General features: G+C 38.7%; 1 protein-coding gene across 1 annotated transcript in view; it reads left to right on the top strand.

Moving 5' to 3' along the window:
- THSD7A (thrombospondin type 1 domain containing 7A) overlaps positions 1–19,838 on the top strand; it is a 399,875-nt gene that overhangs the window by 170,814 nt on the left and 209,223 nt on the right. The window contains exon 2 of the mRNA XM_066238339.1: positions 8,566–9,397. Within this exon, the coding sequence (XP_066094436.1) occupies positions 8,566–9,397 (832 nt within the window). The remainder of the gene's footprint in view (positions 1–8,565; positions 9,398–19,838) is intronic.

Here is a 19,838-nt window from a genome sequence, read left to right as displayed (position 1 = left end):
TTCCAAAATAAATTAACCAAAAGAAGGCAAGTCAGAAGCCACAATATCTCTTTTGACCTAGACTTCTACATTACACCAATATTTCTGCAATATGCTAGTGGCTTCATAGGTCATCTCTATTTGGTGTTGGTAGAAATTATAGAAAGGCATGAATGCCAAGAAGCAGGGACTATCTTGGAAGCTGATGAACATAGCCTCTTTATATTCTGAGAGCAGCACAATATCCCATTTGGGAATATTGCCACCATCCACTTATTGGTTGACTCAGAAGACTGCCATTTATAAATGGATCCTACACTAGGGACTTCTCCAGCAGGTCTGCACTGTGGTACAAGCTGCTAAGCTACTCAGAGCGTAAGGGCCCTCAGATCTGATGCTATTGGACAGATTTCTGATAGATAAAATCGCTCTGTGGAATCTCTGTCTGGACCAATTGGAGAGTTGCAGCATAGACACCTTCGTTTTGGAGGCAAGACCATGATTTCAACAGCAGAGGGAAAAAGAAAACATATCACACACACACACACACACACACACACACACACCACACCCTGCTTACTGTTGTGTCCTAGTAAATAGTGTGTGCTCCAGGAAGGGAAGCTTAGCAAATTCATCTTAGCAAATCTTAGCATATTCACCTTAGCACATATGAGTTCAATGTACAGACAGGGAGCATCCAAGCAAAAATCTCTTCAGAGATTTCCCACTGTGTCCCATTGTTTCTGGGTTGCCCAGCAAGAATTTCTTTTTTTTTTTTTTTTTTTTATATTTGCTCTTTCTCATCAGCCTGTGAATTACCTCCTTTCCCATTAAATCCCTGACCCTTGCTCCCTTCCTCCTTCGTCCATAATACGTATAAACCTCAACTGCGCAGTGAGCCTTTGGGTCTTGGATCTTGTAGCGCCCTCCAGTAGACATTCATAATAAATTCTGGACATGTTTTCCTGTTAATCTGTCTCAAGTTAATGTGATTATTAGCCCAACTAGAATAATTTAGAAGATGAGAGGAAACTTTATTTTTGCACTGCCACATCTCATAATATTGATACTTAGCTTATGGTTCAGATAGTGTTATGAGACAATGGAAGTTAATCATGTGTTTTATATTATATTTTACAGATGGGGAAAACCAGAATTCAAATCAATAATTTTCCTAAGAGAGAGCAAACATGAAAGAACCTGGAAATAGATTATACTATATTTGGCAACTGTAAAATCAGCTATCCTAGTCACTTATTCCTCATTCATTGTCTCATCAGACTTAAAGAGCTTGTCCTAGTTTTGTACACTTAATTTGATATTCTTAACGTAATTTATTTTAAAGTTTAATTACTTAGTGAAGAGGGAAGCTCAGTTTGACTTCAGAGTGATCTTCCCTGATCTACCAAAGTGATTTGTCATTTGAGAATTATATTTTTAAATTGAAATTAAATTAAATTACAAATTCAAGTGAAAAAGCTATGTGCTCTCATTTTGTTTTTAAAAATAAAATTTAAATCTATTTTATGTCAGTAAATATTCAAAGTTTAATTGGTTTTGTGTTCATAAACCCATACAAGGTGGCTCCTAGACAGTGTGCATATTTATTATTAAATTAAGTAGTGTGATGTTGATTGGCACAATATGTCAGACACCCAAACTATGGGTCTACTTCAAGACAGACATTTAAGCCCATGTTTGCTTCTTTCCACAGCAAAAACCCTTTTAAATGAACAAAAAAGTACAAAATAGGCAAAATTATGTTGCAGTACTAACATAAGAGAACGATGTTATCATTTCTCAAGAAACTATGAGGTCTTGCTGGAGACCACATTATAAAAAGGATAGGAATTAAAGGTCAAAAGACTTGTCTTTACACTCAAAAGAGTCAAAGGATGGATTCTCTGAGGAAATAAGGCCCTAAGTTTTCCTTAAGAGAAGCCCAAGTCTGGAGCAACAGCCATCTGTAGATAAGGGAAAATGGATGCTCATAAATTGCTGGTAGGAGGGCAAACTGGTACATTTTGATGGGCATTTTGTAATACTTGCTTTATCTTGAAAATTTGCAAAACTTAGACTAAATTAGTTGATTAGTGTACAACAATGGATGCCTTTTATAATGTTGTAAGCAATTTTTTTAAAAAGACCTAATTTTCACAAATAGAATATCATTTAGATAAATTAATACAACGGACTTTGCCATTATATGATATAGGTCTAATTGTGTCAATGTGAAGAGCAAACGAGATTTAGTGACTGTAGTAGGTTAAAATGTGTGTGTGTGTGTGTGTGTGTGTGTGTATTTGATCCCCCCCCAACTCTGTCGAAATGGGAATTATTTTTATAGCATACTGTGAAGTAAAAAAGATGATGATAAAATAATTTATAGCACAGTCCTAAGTTCATATAAATATGTATTTTAATTGCCTAAGAGGATAATATCAAAATATTGATATGATGACTACTTACTGGTAGTTTATGGGATTAATGAGGAATTTTCTTTCCTATTAATTATCAGTAGTTTTTTTTTCTAAAGTAATTTGCTTGAGTAAAAAACAATTAGTTTTTAATTCTGTGAACTGTGAATTTTAAAATGGTGTATGGTGCAGCATTCAAGAGACAGAATTTAGTATATTACTGAGCTGTTCGTACACTCCTTGGTCTTGGCAAACTAGAACACGCTGTTCCCTAACCAAATCCAGGAGGGAAAATGCATTATCTCATCTGGACGATGCAAACATATTTAGTCTAACAGGAATCTGGCTCATTTGAGTCTTTTATAGCAAACAAGGACAGAAAGTAGTTCGCATCGGTTTCCCATGTTCCTTTTATAGTGTTTATCTTTTATAAGGCTATTTGGAACAGTTGCTAGCCACCTGTCAATAATGTGGCCTTTTATAGACTCAGCCTTGTATTGTTCTTGTGCCCTTGACATATAAAACTCAGTCTTAGAAGTCAGTGTTGAATATAGTGTGCAAAATACTGATTTTAAATTTAAAAGGCCATCTTTTGTAGATGGAAGAGAATAGGCGTGTTATAAACCCTCTTTAACAGGAATTTTAATAATCCCTTTATCAACATTTTTGCGGTTAGTTAAGAATATATTTAAAGCACTAGCCTAAGGAAAACTGAGCCAAGTAGCACTGATTTATAGTTGTTATAACAGTTTTGTGTAATTTTGCATCAATTCCCACTGAAAATATTTTTATTGTGAGCCTATCAATTACTGAAATATTTTGGATATGTAAATAGTTGCTTTAAATTTTTTTTAGTAGAATAAGACATCTAGTAATTTTTTTTCTTGATTTATATAAAATCTGTCAGGTAAATGTTCTACATATATTTCTGACCTACATCCTTGAAGTGTTTTTGCATGATACTAAATGAACACAGTCCTACAAATCTGTATCCTGGACTACATTTCCACTTATAAAGTGATATTATTCAAGGCCTTAAGTAAAAAAAAAACTGCCTATTTGTTTTGTGCAGTTCGAGTCCAAGTCCTCTTTATGTTATCATGAACAAGAACAATAAATAAAGCAAGTTTTAAACAATTGGAAATTCTTTCTGTTCTTTTTAAAAAGCAAACACCCCCCCACACACACACACACACCACACGTGTGCACAAACACCCACCACCTTTCCTATATCACCACTTCCAACTCTTAGTTATAGGAGACAGAGGGCTACAATGTAACATTATGCTAAGATACAGGAGGTCTCTATCACAGACTTAATGTATTTGGGAGAGGGTGTCTTGTTTACCTTGATAGAGTTTGCGTATTGTCCTTTGAAATTGCCTTTTGAAACATCTGTACTCCATGGACACATGGTAGCTAATTGGGCTAACAATTTTTAGCTGTCAAGAGCAATTTTAGAAGTGGTTCCCTTTCTGTTCAATGTGTGATTATTTCAAAACTGCTGGAGGAAAACTAGACAGCCCTTCAGCGGCTGTACCGTGGTATAGATCTGATTTTTTCAAAAGGTTTGCTAATTGGACATGTGTGATACCCAGGTGCAATGAAAAGATAAGACAGCTGTTAAAGCCTGCGAAGTGAATGAGCTTTCTTCAGGTTCAGTTGTGATGATTTTCCAACCTCCACTTTCACGGGTGCCCTCAGATGTTTTATCTTCCTTCAGCCTAGAAAGTGTTTTTATGGATCTCCATGGAATTTTCTCAGGATTCCCTATCTTCTTGTTTTCAATGCAAATATACTTGGAAAATAAACCCAACGGGGTTATTTATAAATTGATGGTTAATAGGAATCCGTGATGGGTTTATTTTGGAATGAAAATTGAATTATATTTGTATTTAGAATGTATGGTTTTCCTAATTATCGTAAGTAAACTTTAGAACTGTTTAGTCTTTATTAATGCATATGAAATAGTGTAGAACAGGGGTCCCCAAACTTTTTACACAGGGGGCCAGTTCACTGTCCCTCAGACTGTTGGAGGGCTGGACTATAAAAAAACTATGAACAAATCCCTAAGCACACTGCACATATCTTATTTTAAAGTAAAAAACAAAACAGGAACAAATACAATATTTAAAATAAAGAACAGGTAAATTTAAATCAACAAACTGACCAGTATTTCAATGGGAACTATGGGCCTGCTTTTGGCTAATGAGATGGTCAGTGTCTGGTTCCATATTTGTCAATGCTAGCCGTAACAAGTGATATGACGCACTTCTGGAGCCCTGACGTGTGCATCCCGCATCGCTGCACTTTGTGGTGCCACCACATACAGCACACAGGATGCATCCTGTGCTCCTCTCACTGACCACCAATGAAAGAGGTGCCCCTTCCGGAAGTGTGGCAGGGGCTGGATAAATGGCCTCAGGGGGCCGCATGTGGCCCGTGGGCCGTAGTTTGGGGACCCCTGGTGTAGAAGTTTCCTTGAATTCAATTTCTTTCTTTCTGCTGGCATTGACATTGACCAGATAGTAGTACCGTGGATAGTAAGATCTACAGACTGAGTTCTCTCTTTTCTAAACAAAATGAGGAAGTTCATTCAACAGCCAGCCATAAAAATTAAAAGACACAATTAAACCAAATACTACAGAAGACAGTCAAAAGTCTTTCCTCACCAAGTCACTCTAATGTGATTAATAGATATTTGGCAATTATTCAATACATTAATTGAAATTGCTAAGCTCTATGTGAGAAGCATGCAGACTGTTCTGAGAATGTCTAAGGGAGCTCTCCTAATTTGATGTAGGTGAACCATGAGTCATTTTCAAAGTAACCATCATTCACTTTTATTTCTGTAAAAACTTAGACATAAGCCTGGAGTTTTTGCTAAAATTTGGCTTGTAAGAGTTAAATATCTTCACCAATTTTTCTCTAGGGTAATTTTCAAATATAATAGTTAGCTAGAGTTGTATGGTTCTATTTTATAGTTTTAAAGATTTTGTGTTTTTTTGTGTGTCAGTTTTTCTTACTTCAGCAATTACATGCAGACTTGGAAGTTAATTCACATTTTGTATACTCAGATTTCTATAAAATATCAATTTTCATCAGTTTAAATATACCCATTAAGAATAGTATAACCTCCCTAAGAAGTACAAGAATTTTTAAGTGCCAAATTTATAATTTGCTATAAAATTATTTTATTTTTACTTTGAGTCTAGAAGACTAACTTCTTAATAGTCCTAATCTGATTCATCAGTCTAATTTCATAATTAATATTGAAAATTAAAAAATAAAGTATCAAGAAGTTCTCCTGAGTTACATCTAGAGTTTAGACTCTGTGCAAGACATTTATATTTGAAATTTAGATGTAATGGCATAGAGCTTACTACTGAAGGTCCAACATAAACCTATCTTTATATGTTGTGTTTAGGGTAGGAAGTAAGGATTACTGATTTGCTCAAGCACAGTACAGAAAAGAAATAAATTCCCCAAAAATATAAAATGAATTTTCTAATTTTATACATATTACTATGTTCCCTTACTGAGAAGGATGCGAGCTTCTGTGATTCCTAAACTGATTATGGATAAAATCTCTAAGAGAGCATCAAGTTTATGAGTATAAAATTTCCTTTGACAACTTAAAAATAAGATTAAAATACCATCAGGTATTATATGTGGATAGATGTAACAAATTCACTGATTTTCTTAGCTTATAAAGTTTTTTTGTTGTTGTTTTTTTTTTTTTGTATTTTTCTGAAGCTGGAAACGGGGAGAGACAGTCAGACAGACTCCCGCATGCGCCCGACCGGGATCCACCCGGCACTCCCACCAGGGGCGACGCTCTGCCCATCAGGGGGTGATGCTCTGCCCCTCCAGGGCGTCGCTCTGCCGCGACCAGAGCCACTCTAGCGCCTGAGGCAGCGGCCAAGGAGCCATCCCCAGCGCCCGGGCCATCTTTGCTCCAATGGAGTCTTGGCTGCGGGAGGGGAAGAGAGAGACAGAGAGGAAGGAGGGGGTGGGGTGGAGAAGCAAATGGGCGCTTCTCCTATGTGCCCTGGCCGGGAATCGAACCCGGGTCCCCCGCACGCCAGGCCGACGCTCTACCGCTGAGCCAACCAGCCAGGGCCAGCTTATAAAGTTTTGACATAAGCAGAATAGGAAGACTGTTTCTGTAAGTGTATTTTAAGTCCTAGTTTATAACACTTCACATATGAACTTATAAAGTAATGGTATGGGTATGCCAAATGGACAACTTTCTTTTTCTTTTTGGTGAGAGGAGGTGAGGCAGACTCCCACATGCACCCTGACAGGGATCCACCCAGCAGCCCCATCAAGGGCTGATGCTCGAGTTCTGAACTATTTTTAGTGCCTGAGGCTAACACACTTGGACCTATCAATCTGTCCTCAGTATCTGGGGCCATGCTCAAACCAATCAAGCCTCTGGCTGTGGCAAGGGAAGAGGGAGAGAAGGGTGGGGAGAAGCAGATGGTTGCTACTCCTGTGTTCTCTGACCAGGAACTGAATCCACGAAGTCCACACACCAGGCCAACACTGTATCCATTGAGCCACCAACCAGGGTTGACAATTCTTATTTTCATGCAATAATAATTAGTTAGGACAATATTTTCAGTCAATCTCTTTTCTGTTTACAACTCCATTATTCCATTTGTAATGAAGTTTATATTATCAAATTATAAACATATTCCTAAATAAATAAAACTTTAAATTAGATGTGATAAGCATATTCTTCATATTTCATTCTTTGTAGATTAATCATGTTGTATAGGCATATCTAAATCTTGAGCTCTAAAATCGAGGATAAATCATACAACTAAAAGTCAGAATTGGAATCCGAATCAAGAATGGTTGGTTATTCATTCCACATGTGAGCTTGGCAGATCCCTTTCCCTCCTTGTCACCATTTCTTCTCATCTACAGAGTGAGTCTGTTGGCCTTGCTTAGTGGTTTTCACTTTGTGGCAACAGAAACATCTTATCGGACAAAGTCTTACGCATAATATCAATATGTATAAAAATAAATAATAATAATAGAGCTTTTCTTATATAGAAACAACAATGAGGGAGGAAGGAGAGCAGTGGATGGGGTAGGGAACCCTGAATCCCAACCGTACATTGCTGGCCCACACCTTCCCGTGCAACCTGATAAAGATAGCTCAAGGCTACATCGGATAATTTTTCAATTTCATGGACCACATTTTGAAAATCATGCATCTATGTAGTCATTATGTTTCTTTAAAATTCTAAAAAAAAAATACTATTATTAATTTCATAAGTTGAGGTTTGTCTTTTAAAGCACTGACATCCTGTTATCTACCTTAAATAAAAAAAAATACATGCAGATATAAGAGGGTTTCAATCTATGCTAAGAAAAATGCAAAGGTAAAAGGCCCACATTTCACACTAAAGCCATTGACTTAAGTATCCCATAGGACAGCTCTATTATACCAAACAGTTCATACCTAGGAAATGAATAGACTAATAAACTTCACACTACCCTTCAATATTCAAAAAGCTGCAGTCATCTCTATAGTTAAATTTAAATTGTCTATTTTTATATTTCACTGGGAAGATGAGAAAAATTACAAAATGAAGATTTTCACTTTGGTTACCGGAAAGTAAACACTTCTGCCAACACACACATTCACGACTATTAGACTCTTATAGTCACAATGTCTAGCACAGAAAGCGAGGCAGAACAGAGCATAGTCTACAAAATATCAATAGTTAATTGCTCCGGGAAAGAAAAGTCTGCAGGAGATGAAGTTCTCCATGTGGGTCCTTCTGTCTCCCAGTTACTGAAATGGGTGATGGTTAGGAGTAATGGGTTTTCACTGTGGCTAATTTCTAACATCCTTTCTGAACATGGATTCGCTAACAACCTAAAATTAAGGAAATGAATAAAAGCAAGCCTTGAGTAATCCCCCAAAGGACCCAGAGTGAAACTGTCCCAGCAGTTACTTTATATAGACTCTGACACAGTTCCCCTTCCACGATACTGAGTACAGATCATTACTTTCCAACAGTCATGTACTGAGACCTACTTTCTAAAACTTCAAGGAAGTTAATGTACTAGATCTTGAAATGTCTTTCAGGAACGTGAAGTAACCTGTGGTTTTCTCTCATAGCCCTGTTAACTCTTGTGTCGTTCTTAGGTCCGTGGGGCCGATGCATGGGAGATGAATGTGGTCCAGGAGGCATTCAGACCCGGGCCGTGTGGTGTGCCCACGTGGAAGGATGGACGACGCTCCATACAAACTGTAAGCAGGCGGAGAGACCCAGTAACCAGCAGAGTTGCTTCAAAGTTTGTGACTGGCACAAAGAGCTGTACGACTGGAGGCTGGGCCCCTGGAATCAGTGTCAGCCCGTGATTTCCAGGAGTCTGGAGAGAGGCCTGGAGTGCATTAAGGGAGAAGAAGGCATCCAGGTGAGAGAGATCACGTGCGTGGAGAAGGAGAAAGACCTTCCTGCGGAGGACATCATTTGCGAGTACTTTGAGCCCAAGCCGCTCCTGGAGCAGGCCTGCCTCATCCCCTGCCAGCAGGACTGCATCGTGTCCGAGTTCTCCGCCTGGTCCGAGTGCTCCAAGACCTGCGGCAGTGGGCTCCAGCACCGCGCGCGCCACGTGGTGGCGCCGCCCCAGTTCGGAGGCTCCGGCTGTCCCAACCTGACGGAGTTCCAGGTGTGCCAGTCCAGCCCCTGTGACGCGGACGAGAGCTTGTTCAGCTTGCACGTGGGGCCCTGGAGCACGTGCTCCACGCTCCACTCCAGACAGGTGAGACAAGCCAGGAGGCGTGGGAAGAATAAAGAACGGGAGAAGGACCGTGGGAAAAGAGTGAGGGATCCAGAGGCCCGGGAACTGATTAAGAAAAAGAGAAACAGAAACAGACAGAATCGTCAAGAGAACAAATATTGGGACATCCAGATTGGCTATCAGACCAGAGAGGTTACCTGTATGAACAAGACGGGGCAAGCTGCTGAGTTGAGGTAACATTTCATTCCCATTTAAATACACGTGTCTTTCTGCCAAGACCAGGGGCTCGAGTCCTTCAGACTTGCTCTATAAATGAACATGCGAACAATCTGGGCTGAGCTACCCGCAGGTGTAGCCTTTTCCATTGTAAGGTGTTTAAACTGGGTTTCCTGACGCTGGTTCTGCTTTGCTGATGTTTAGGCACTGTACAGTTGGAGTTCATTTCAGTTTCTCTGTCAAGAGGAGTGATTCTCTGAGAGCTGGTACTGCTTTTTAGGTCAGTAGTGCTGTTTACACGTATGATAGAAAAAAGCAACAAAAATCTTACTTACCTCGCCCTGGCCGGTTGGCTCAGTGGTAGAGCGTCGGCCTGGCGTGCAGGAGTCCCAGGTTTGATTCCCGGCCAGGGCACACAGGAGAAGTGCCCATCTGCTTCTCCACCCCTCCCCCCCTCCTTCCTCTCTATCTCTCTCTCTCTTCCCCTCCTGCAGCCAAGGCTCCATTGGAGCAAAGTTGGTCCCGGCGCTGAGGCCTCTGCCTCAGGTGCTAGAATGGCTCTGGTTGCAACAGAGCAACACCCCGGATGGGCAGAGCATCGCCCCCTGGTGGGCATGCTGGGTGGATCCCGGTCGGGTGCATGTGGGAGTCTGTCTGACTGCCTCCCCGTTTCCAACTTCAGAAAAATACAAAAAAAAAAAAAAATCTGACTTAGCCCTGGCCAGATAACTCCATTGGTTAGAGCATCATCCCGAAGCAGCGCAAGGCTGCTGGGTTGATCCCCTGTCAGGGCACATACAGGAACAGATGGATGTTCCTGTCTCTCCCTCTCTCTATAAAATCAATAAAATAAACATTAAAAAAAAACTTATTTAAAGGCCAGAGGTTTAAAATTTTGAATTCACTTATTTCACTGAGAATAAGATACAATTGTAGTATCTCCAAGTTTATAGCATTTTCAGAATTATCCTATAAACAAAGTCAAAACAGCCACCCAGGGAGCTATAGCTAAAAATAATACTCTTTCACGATTTATAAAATGGAATAATTTTCCCCAGAAGAGAAAAGGGGAATCAGCAGAAGTTAAGGTAAGTAGATGGTATTTAATCACGAGGTTTCTAGTTTAGAAAATATGTAATTAATTGGCTGCATTTTCTAGACAGAAATTATTTGTCAAATTATGTCTGGGTAAATAATGATGATATGAAAGATTTTCTCATGTGTGATTTACTTGCTGTGAAAATATTCATTGAGGATTATTCATTGAGGATTATCTGAAGATATGATACTCTCCAGATATTCTGAATTTTGCTCTTGAATAATAAACCAGACCATCTGGGAGTGGCTTAATGTGGATTATTTGCATAATTGCCTTCTCTGAAATATTTATGTGGTTATGATTTGGACTGAACTGAGAGAAATTATGGTAATATCACTTAGAATTTTATATCATATATATTGTAGAAATGACATTAAAAATGTCTTCTACTCCATCACAGGTCTGTTCTTTAATTAAAGCATCTCAGATAAATTTCACTGAAGTCTGAATCCATGTGCCTGGTGAGCAGCTAGATTGTTTTCCTTTTGGCCCCGGGGCACCTTGTAACAGATTACATTTTTCTGTTTACTTTGGCTGTTGGGGGCAAAAATAGGACTGTGTGACATGCAGGTTGTTTACTAGCATACTTACCCCATTGGTTTCGTCTGTTTCTCACCCTCATTATATTTCTTCACTCATTTTTGTCTAGTGATTTTGCTATGGACAGATTTGAAAGCTGGTTTGAATCCTTTTTAGTGCAGGATATAGATTAAATTAATGATAACAAACAAACAATTAGTTTATCTAAGATAATGGTTTCTCTCAGAATAACATTGTTCTGGCCACTGTTTTTAGGATTTTTGCTACTCCCTCTCCCCTTTGGACTTACAGGTTTTATTTTCTCTCAGCTCTACAGTAATTTTCTCTTTCTTCTTTGTGGTGTCATCAGCCCAGCTCCTGCTCTGGCCTTGCTAATGACTGTTCCTTCTCCTACCTGTGTTGTCCAGGTTCCTTACAACTCCGTGTGTGTGTGTGTGTGTGTGTGTGTGTGTGTGTGTGTGTGTGTGTGTATGTTTTCACCTCTAATTCTGTGTCATGTGTATTTTCAAGTCAATCCCTGCTTTTATTCTTTTATGACTGTCCTTATTCTATTGATTTCTTGATCTGTTTCAGACCAAGTAATTGAATTAATCTCCAAGACAGCTTGAGTGGTCTCTTTCTGTCACTGGGTTAACATACTGACATTTAATTTAATGTTGAATGCGCAACTAGGGTAGCACCTACCACTTTATAGAGCCTAACAAACCCATCCAGCTCTTTAAAATAAACAAATATATCTTAAAATTTATAGATTTAAAACTAAGTCTAATAAAATGATACTTGCATTTGTTATAACTTATTAGGGCATAGATTAAACATTATGTTAAATTGGTTATTATTTTTCCTATTTAAGAATTATATATAAAAATGTACATTAATAAATATATAATTAGGAAAATTAAAGTCTTAGTGAGGAAGAGACAAAGATGATATATTTTGACCTAAATTTTGCTCAAACTTTATACCAGTGAAGCTTTATATATCAGTGAAGCTAATGAAATGAAGAGTAAATTGACAACATACAGAGCCACAGATCATGGACTCTGATTACATTTAAAATGTATCATTTTGGCCTGACCTGTGGTGGTGCAGTGGATAAAGCGTCGACCTGGAAATGCTGAGGTCGCCGGTTCGAAACCCTGGGCTTGCCTGGTCAAGGCACATATGGAAGTTGATGCTTCCAGCTCCTCCCTACCTTCCCTCTCTCTGTCTCTCTCTCCTCTCTCTCTCCCTCTCTGTCTCTCTCTCTTCCTTTCTCTCTCCTCTCTAAAATGAATAAATAAAATAAAAAATTAAAAAAAAATAAAATGCATCATTTTATATCAAATTAAGAAACAATTGTAAGAGGATGAAAAATTACTTAATATGGCTCTAAAAATATTACAATAACTAAATGAATGTAGATAAATAAATCTAAGAATATTGGGGAATCAGTATTCTAGGCAAATAAAAATACTTTTAGCAGAATTACTGCTAGAACTTCCATATTAAAGAAGCTAGATCTGTCCTGTTTCCTGCTTCAAAGCAGACTGAAGGAAGTTAAATACATATTCCCGGGCGACAGAAGCCAATCTGAAGAAGCTATCTAGTATATGATTCCAACTATATGACATTCTGGAAAAGGCCAACTATGGAGACCATAAAATTAACCAGCGTTGCAGGGTTTAGGAGGAAGAGATGAATAGGGGAAACACAGAGGATTTTTAGGGCAGTGAAAAGACTCTGTGTGATATTATAATGGTGGCTATGTGGCATTATTCTTTTGTCCAAACCCATAGAATACACAATACCAAGAGTGAACCGTGATGTGAAGTATGGACTTTGATTATGGTGTGTCTAGGTAGGTTTATCCTTGGTTTAAAAAGATGTATCACTCTAATGAGTTGGTAATGGAGGAGGCATTGCATGTGTAGGATCAGCAGGTGTATGAGAAACTGCAACTTCCTCTTAATTTCTCTGGAAACTTAAAACTGCTCTAAAATAATAAAAAAAATTTTTAAAAACTGGGTAAAACACGAAGAGAGAATAGTTTCATAACCCCTAAAATAATGATACTTCAGAGTATTTTTCTCTCGTTTTATTATCGATTTCTTTTTTTTGTCTTTATTTAAGTTAAGCATTATCATTTCAGGTAGTGATGGAAAATACTCAAGTGGCTTTCTGATGTTTTTTATACACGCATGCTTTTCTGGCATATCTTCAATCTCAAAATTAAATCTGTTAAGCAGAAAATGGTATTTCTTCTCAACACAATCTCTTTATGCCTGATTCCTATTTTACCTTAGAATTCGAGCTGCTAACTACTCCATTTTTTATTTTTAGGATTGATTTCTAGACCAGAGATATAAAAGTTCATTATAAAACTACTGGCTTTGTAATAGCCTGAAATTTGTTGAATCAATAAGAGAGAAATTTAAGTAACCGATAGGTAGGGGAGTAAGTACTAAGTAAGAATAGGCTACACAATGTTGAGCAAGTCATTTAGACTTTCTGGGACTCACTTTTCTCATCCATAAACCATATGTATGGAGGTAGATGAGCAATGATGTCTAGGAGAAGGATGGAGTCGAAAAATCTCTAAAAACCTTCCAAATTTTGTGATTCCAATGAACCCTGAACAAAAACCACACCTCAAATTGTGAGGTATGGCTAAATCCTATATACCTTTCATGGAAGGAAGTTAATTTTCAACCATGTTCCACACATCAGTTTATACTGAAACATGGAGATGAATTTATATGTCGTGCATATAGAATAAGACAGCTCTCGGTAGCCTTGAAAGTAACTGCAAGGTTTTTACTCAGTGGACGTGCTGCATGATCCTGAGGGCTTGTTCCCACATTATGACTTTGTGAATCAGTAAAATTGCAAATCTAATTCTAACCATACCAAAAAAAAAGGGGGAATAAATTGCCTACTAGTTAAAGTAATGCTGACTACTTTTAGGTTATTCAGAATCCATTTATGAAATTATGACTTCTCATGAATAAATAGTAGGCTTTTAGATGAAAGGACTTTCTGTAATACCCAAAGTGTCAGTTTTCCTGCCCAGGTACCCATCATCGTTTCTCATGAGCTCGTCTCAGCTGCTTGCTGGCCACGTCCAACTGAAGAAACGGAGTCCATATGCCCACCGTCCTTTGACGATGTTATATGGCTAACAAAGAACCTTGACTTCTCTCAGAATGTACAACTGACTGGGCAGTTTGCCCTTGAGAGCCACTCCCACCCCCTTTCAGATCCTGTTTTTGTGCCTGGGTTCTGGTCTCTGAGCATTAAGAATTAATAACAATAGTTAATAATAATAACATTAAGAAGGCTTCCCATTTCTCTCCTTTCTGCTTGGATTCCACACATGGGAGGCAACAGCAGTGTATCTGGAGGTGGAAGAAAAGGAAGTTGGGATATTTATTCCTGTCTTCTTGGAGCAGCAGTGGTTACATCCCTCTAACAAAAGGCTTCAGCGTCTGTCCTATGACCTTGTCTTATAGCTCTAACTAGGTCCCTCTCACGTTCTGGTAAAATTCTTTCCCTTGGTCCTTTTATAACCTTGAGGGGATCATCTTCCTATAGTTGCTAGACCCTGGGTGCTTCACTATCCCTTGATGACTTTTCTTACCACTGGCCACACTTTAATAGCCCTTTTATCAAACTCTTCTGATTTAGCCCATATGAGCTGGCAATTGGTTTTCTGCAAACCCTGATGGATATAACTGATATATGGTAGAGTCCAACATTAGAGCAAGAGAACTACTTCCGTGTTGTTGCTGGTTTACTTATTAGCTAATAACTAACTTAATGATATTTATTCATTTTTACTTCTTTGTTCAATAAAGAGCAACATATCAGGACATTCTGGGTGCTGGGATACATAGACGAAAAACAAAAACAAAAAAGCGGAGACCCTCTTCTCAAGGAACTATTCTTTGCTATGGAAAGAAGGCACAAAAAAAGCAATATAATAACAGAAGTTCTGTCTACATCTGTATGCGGAGGGGTGTGTGTGCAAGGGGCAGCTGAGGGAGTGAGTTCTTCCTATAGGGAAGCGGACGGGGTAAGGAATAAATAACTTATAGAAGAAATGCCAGTAGAGTTAAGAACTAGCAGGTATGCACAAGGGAGAGGAGGGTGATGGAAGAAAAATATGGGAACAGCAAGCAGTTAGCATGGGTAATGGTGTCTTGTGCAAGGATATGATATATGCGGATTATTTACACATCTAGTGATTACATTATGAAGGGGTGAGAACTAGACTAAAGAGAAGCCAGGAAAATCTTGGAAGTCAAGCTTAAATGTTCGCACTTTATATCTTGTGTGTCCCTCCTTTCCACATTTATTCAAAACAGTTCTTGGAGTGCATCCCAATATATGTACTGTTTATTTAAGAATTAAATCCACACTGTGGCAGGCACAGAATTAACTCTGCAATTATATAAAACATAAATTTTACAAATTATTTTAAAGATCACTATATATAAGATAAAGCAGATATTATTATTCCATATGATATAGTGGCAGAAATTGACTACAGAATGTTTTAAGTGAAAATGATTTGACTTTGGGTGATGAGCACACAATGCAATCAGCAGTTCAAAATGTTATAGAGATGTTTACCTAAAAAAAAAGGGGGGGGAGTTTTAAGTACCTTGACCAGGTCACCCAAGAAAGAGCAAAAGCAAAGGACAGTATACAGCCTGACCAGAGTCACCCAGCTATTGTGGACATGGGACTCGAGGGCTGCCTGGGATGTCTGGGAGGAGAGATGGTTTCCATGATGGCATTTCTAGGAAGCTGATGCCCCTCGATGAACAGAGACATTCCAAACTTGAAGTACATCAACTTTTTTTTTTTTTCTGTATTTTTCTGAAGCCGGAAACGGGGAGAGACAGTCAGACAGACTCCCACATGCGCCCGACCAGGATCCACCCGGCACGCCCACCAGGGGGCAACGCTCTGCCCACCAGGGGGCGATACTCTGCCCCTCCGGGGCGTCGCTCTGCTGCGACCAGAGCCACTCTAGCGCCTGGGGCAGAGGCCGAGGAGGCATCCCCAGCGCCCGGGCCATCTTTGCTCCAGTGGAGCCTTGGCTGTGGGAGGGGAAGAGAGAGACAGAGAGGAAGGAGAGGGGGATGGGTGGAGAAGCAGATGGGCGCTTCTCCTGTGTGCCCTGGCCGGGAATCGAACCTGGGACTTCTGCACGCCAGGCCGACGCTCTACCACTGAGCCAACTGGCCAGGGCCAGAAGTACATCAACTTTTTAAAATACAGTAGTCTTCCTGATTATTTCTGAGTTAGGGGAGACAGCCTCTTTGGATATGATCAAATGATCATCTCCCCCTACCCTTTATAATGAGGCCGGCTCACGCAGAAGTATCAGTGTTCCACTTTCTTACTTTTTTGCTTTTTCCCAGAAAGTTACCCATCTACATGACAAAATAATAGTGGAGAGAGAATTACAGCATACTCTTATTTATAATCCATAAAAGGGAAGAACATACATTATCATGCTTCTTTCAAATACTAGACCAGCTGTCAGGGCAAATACCAATAATTGTATATATTGAATACCTCAGTAAACCAGCATTAGGATCCAAGATAGCTGCTCTGGCCAAAATGATAAAGCAGGAAAAGCTCACCTTCTGTTCATTTTTATATTCCCATTTAACATCTCTCACTAACAATTTTTCTCTTCAGACTTATACTTCAGTTTATGCACACCTCCCATCCTGGTCTCTTTAACTAAAGTATGACCCTAGTTCATTTCTTTTTCTGTCTGCTCTTCTAGTCAATTTAATTCTATTCCTTGAAAAAAGGGATATTTTTAGTATTATAATAAAACAACTTATTAGCTCATTCATAGTATGTCAAACCCAAGATTTCGTTAAAAACTGTATTTTGTTACATGTTGAAATTTTTCTAAGAAGTTATATATATCATGTAAGGAAACAGACGAACACATATCGACTTGCATGTATACATCAATAAGTGAATAGCTAGATAAGCTACTTTATGAGAGCCACAATATTATTTATAGCTCCCATTCAACTATGGCAACGCCTAGCAACATAATCAGCCTCTAACACATGTTTGTTAAAGTGTTAAAATTTAAGGAGGTCTTTTGGTTTTAGAATTTGAGCCTTTTAGTGAATAATAGGAGGTCAAGTAAAGCCAATGGGAAATTATAAATTTCTGCAGATAACGAAAAAATTAACCAGAAAAATGTCAAAGAATGTTCCCAAGAGAGATATCACATCCAACTAAGAGAAAGTAGAATATATTATAGGATGGAGTGATGTTCCTTTCAGGAGACATTATTTAGAAGATACCTCAGTATTATTGTGCCTGGCTACACAATTGCTGTTGCATATTTAAATGAAATATATTCTCTGTAGAAATTAGAAGCAGTATCATTCTTAATGTTGTAAATGTACTCCAATAGTTTCTGAGCATTAGTTTATTGAGTTTAATCTTTGGTCCATTTACAGATACCTTTATGTTGTGCATTTCTTCTGTTCTTATATCCTGAAGCCACTAAGCTATTTAGTCATAAATTAATTGACATTATGATGGAATACTATCAAATTAATTGACATTATGATGGAATACTATCAAATTAATTGACATTGATGATGGAATATTAAAAGTTAACATTGTCAATATATACGTATAAATATATTAAGCTCAGAAACGTCAATGTGATACCAGGGTCACTTCTCACATCCTAGAGATATGATTGTCTTACCAAGCTTAGGATATCTTCACCTTAGAACACCTGTCTGTTTCACCTCTCAGGAGTATTTTCAGTCTAATGATGATCCTATCATGGGACAGTTCCAACAAAAGGAAGCTCTTAGGTAACGGTTAAAACGTGCTTAAACTAAAGGAAAGGATTTAGGGCCCGGGATTAACCTTAAACCATGTTGTGATATCACTGCCTAATCTTCCTTCACACAAACTTTAAAGACCTTTCTAGGACTCCAGCCCTGGCCGGTTGGCTCAGTGGTAGAGCGTCAGCCTGGCGTGCGGGAGTCCTGGGTTCGATTCCCGGCCAGGGCACACAGGAGAGGCGCCCATCTGCTTCTCCACCCCTCCCCCTCTCCTTCCTCTCTGTGTCTCTCTTCCCCTCCAGCATCTGAGGCTCCATTGGAGCAAAGATGGCCCTGGCCCTGGGGATAGCTCCTTGGCCTCTGCCCCAGGCGCTGGAGTGGCTCTGGTTGCGACAGAGCGATGCCCCGGAGGGGCAGAGCATCGCCCCCTGGTGGGCAGAGCGTCACCCCCTGGTGGGCGTGCCGGGTGGATCCCGGTCAGGCGCATGTGGGAGTCTGTCTGACTGTCTCTCCCCGTTTCCAGCTACAGAAAAATACAAAAAAAAAAAAAAAAGACCTTTCCAATTCCCTCGCTTTCATCAGAGCCTTATTAACGCCTCCTGTTTGAATGTTCTAAGTTTAGCTGTCTTCCTTGGCTGGTGTGAGAACAAGTTTCCTTGCGACACTCCCTTGAGCTGCACTCCCTGAGCAGCCTGGCCTGCATCGGGCAGTGACCTTGCACGTCCTTGGCAGGAACAGCGACCTCACCCATTGTTTTCATTTGTTTGCTGGAACTGTGCTAGCTTTATGTGGGTAGTACCCAGTCTCCCTCTGCCTGGAATATAACCAGAAATGATTTAAATGGGAGGAAATATGTTAAAAGGAAAAAAAAGTGCACATAGAACCGGAATCTAATAAATCATCAATGCACTGTTTGTTTAACCTATTCAAGGATATACTAACTCAGAGTCCTTTATTTTAGAGACATGTTTTATTTTATTTCTTTCTTAAAATTGTTGTTTATTTATTGAGCATTATTATAGGCCTCTACTCACACTTTCACCTTTTTTTCCCTCTAAACTTGTATCATTTTTTTCTTTAATCTTGTAACATTTTATTATAGACCAATTACCTAGCCTTTCCCCAAAAGTTTCCTTGACAAAAATATTTTCTTCTGTATTTAGTACTCATACATGGTCATTGATAATAGATTTTAAAACGATGTGGTCACAGAAGATATTTTCAGCTACTACTTACCAGGATAGCAGTTGAATTGTAAATGAGCAAAATAACTGCTTGGCTTAAAACAAGAAGCCATTGTACTGAAAAGATCTTGGAATGTGGGTACAGTTACACAGTGTAGAGTGCTGAAACCAACAAAGCTGGTTTTTGATAAAGAAAAAATTAATTATGACCACTGATAGTTAAGATTACATTAATATGTTAATTCTTCTCTATGGTTTTACCAAAAAAAAAAAAAAAAAGACTACTAATATATATAAATCAGACCACTAATTGGTATCTCTCTCTCTCTCTCTCTACACACACACACACACACACACACACACACACACACACATACTCCTATTAATAGATGGTAATAGTTGGATAAGAATAGACACAGTAAAATATAGATATATATTTCTATATCTCCTAATTCAAGGTTAGTAACTATGAGTTTGTCAGAAATTATTTTCAATAGTTTGAAATTTGCATACTTTTGGATTTCATATGAGATAAAGTATATTGATACATTTTGGATTTCATGCCAGTTTTCAAAGAGTTTTTATCAAAAATGCAATTCTCTGGCAGGTTCTACTCTACCAAGGATCTCATATAGTGAAATAAAAAAAGAAATAGTTAAACAAAAATACAGTAGGTACCATATAGTTCCAGCTCTGTGTAAATTAGTGTTCCTTCACTTGGTATCTTTAACTTTATGCATGAAAGACAGGAGAGAAAAATAAAAAGTAAAATAAAAATAAGTAAAATTACCTTAAATTACTGTAACTT

Source organism: Saccopteryx bilineata, chromosome 7, assembly GCF_036850765.1.
Source record: "Saccopteryx bilineata isolate mSacBil1 chromosome 7, mSacBil1_pri_phased_curated, whole genome shotgun sequence".
Lineage (NCBI taxonomy): Eukaryota > Metazoa > Chordata > Mammalia > Chiroptera > Emballonuridae > Saccopteryx > Saccopteryx bilineata.
This window is presented reverse-complemented; position numbering and strand designations above follow the sequence as displayed.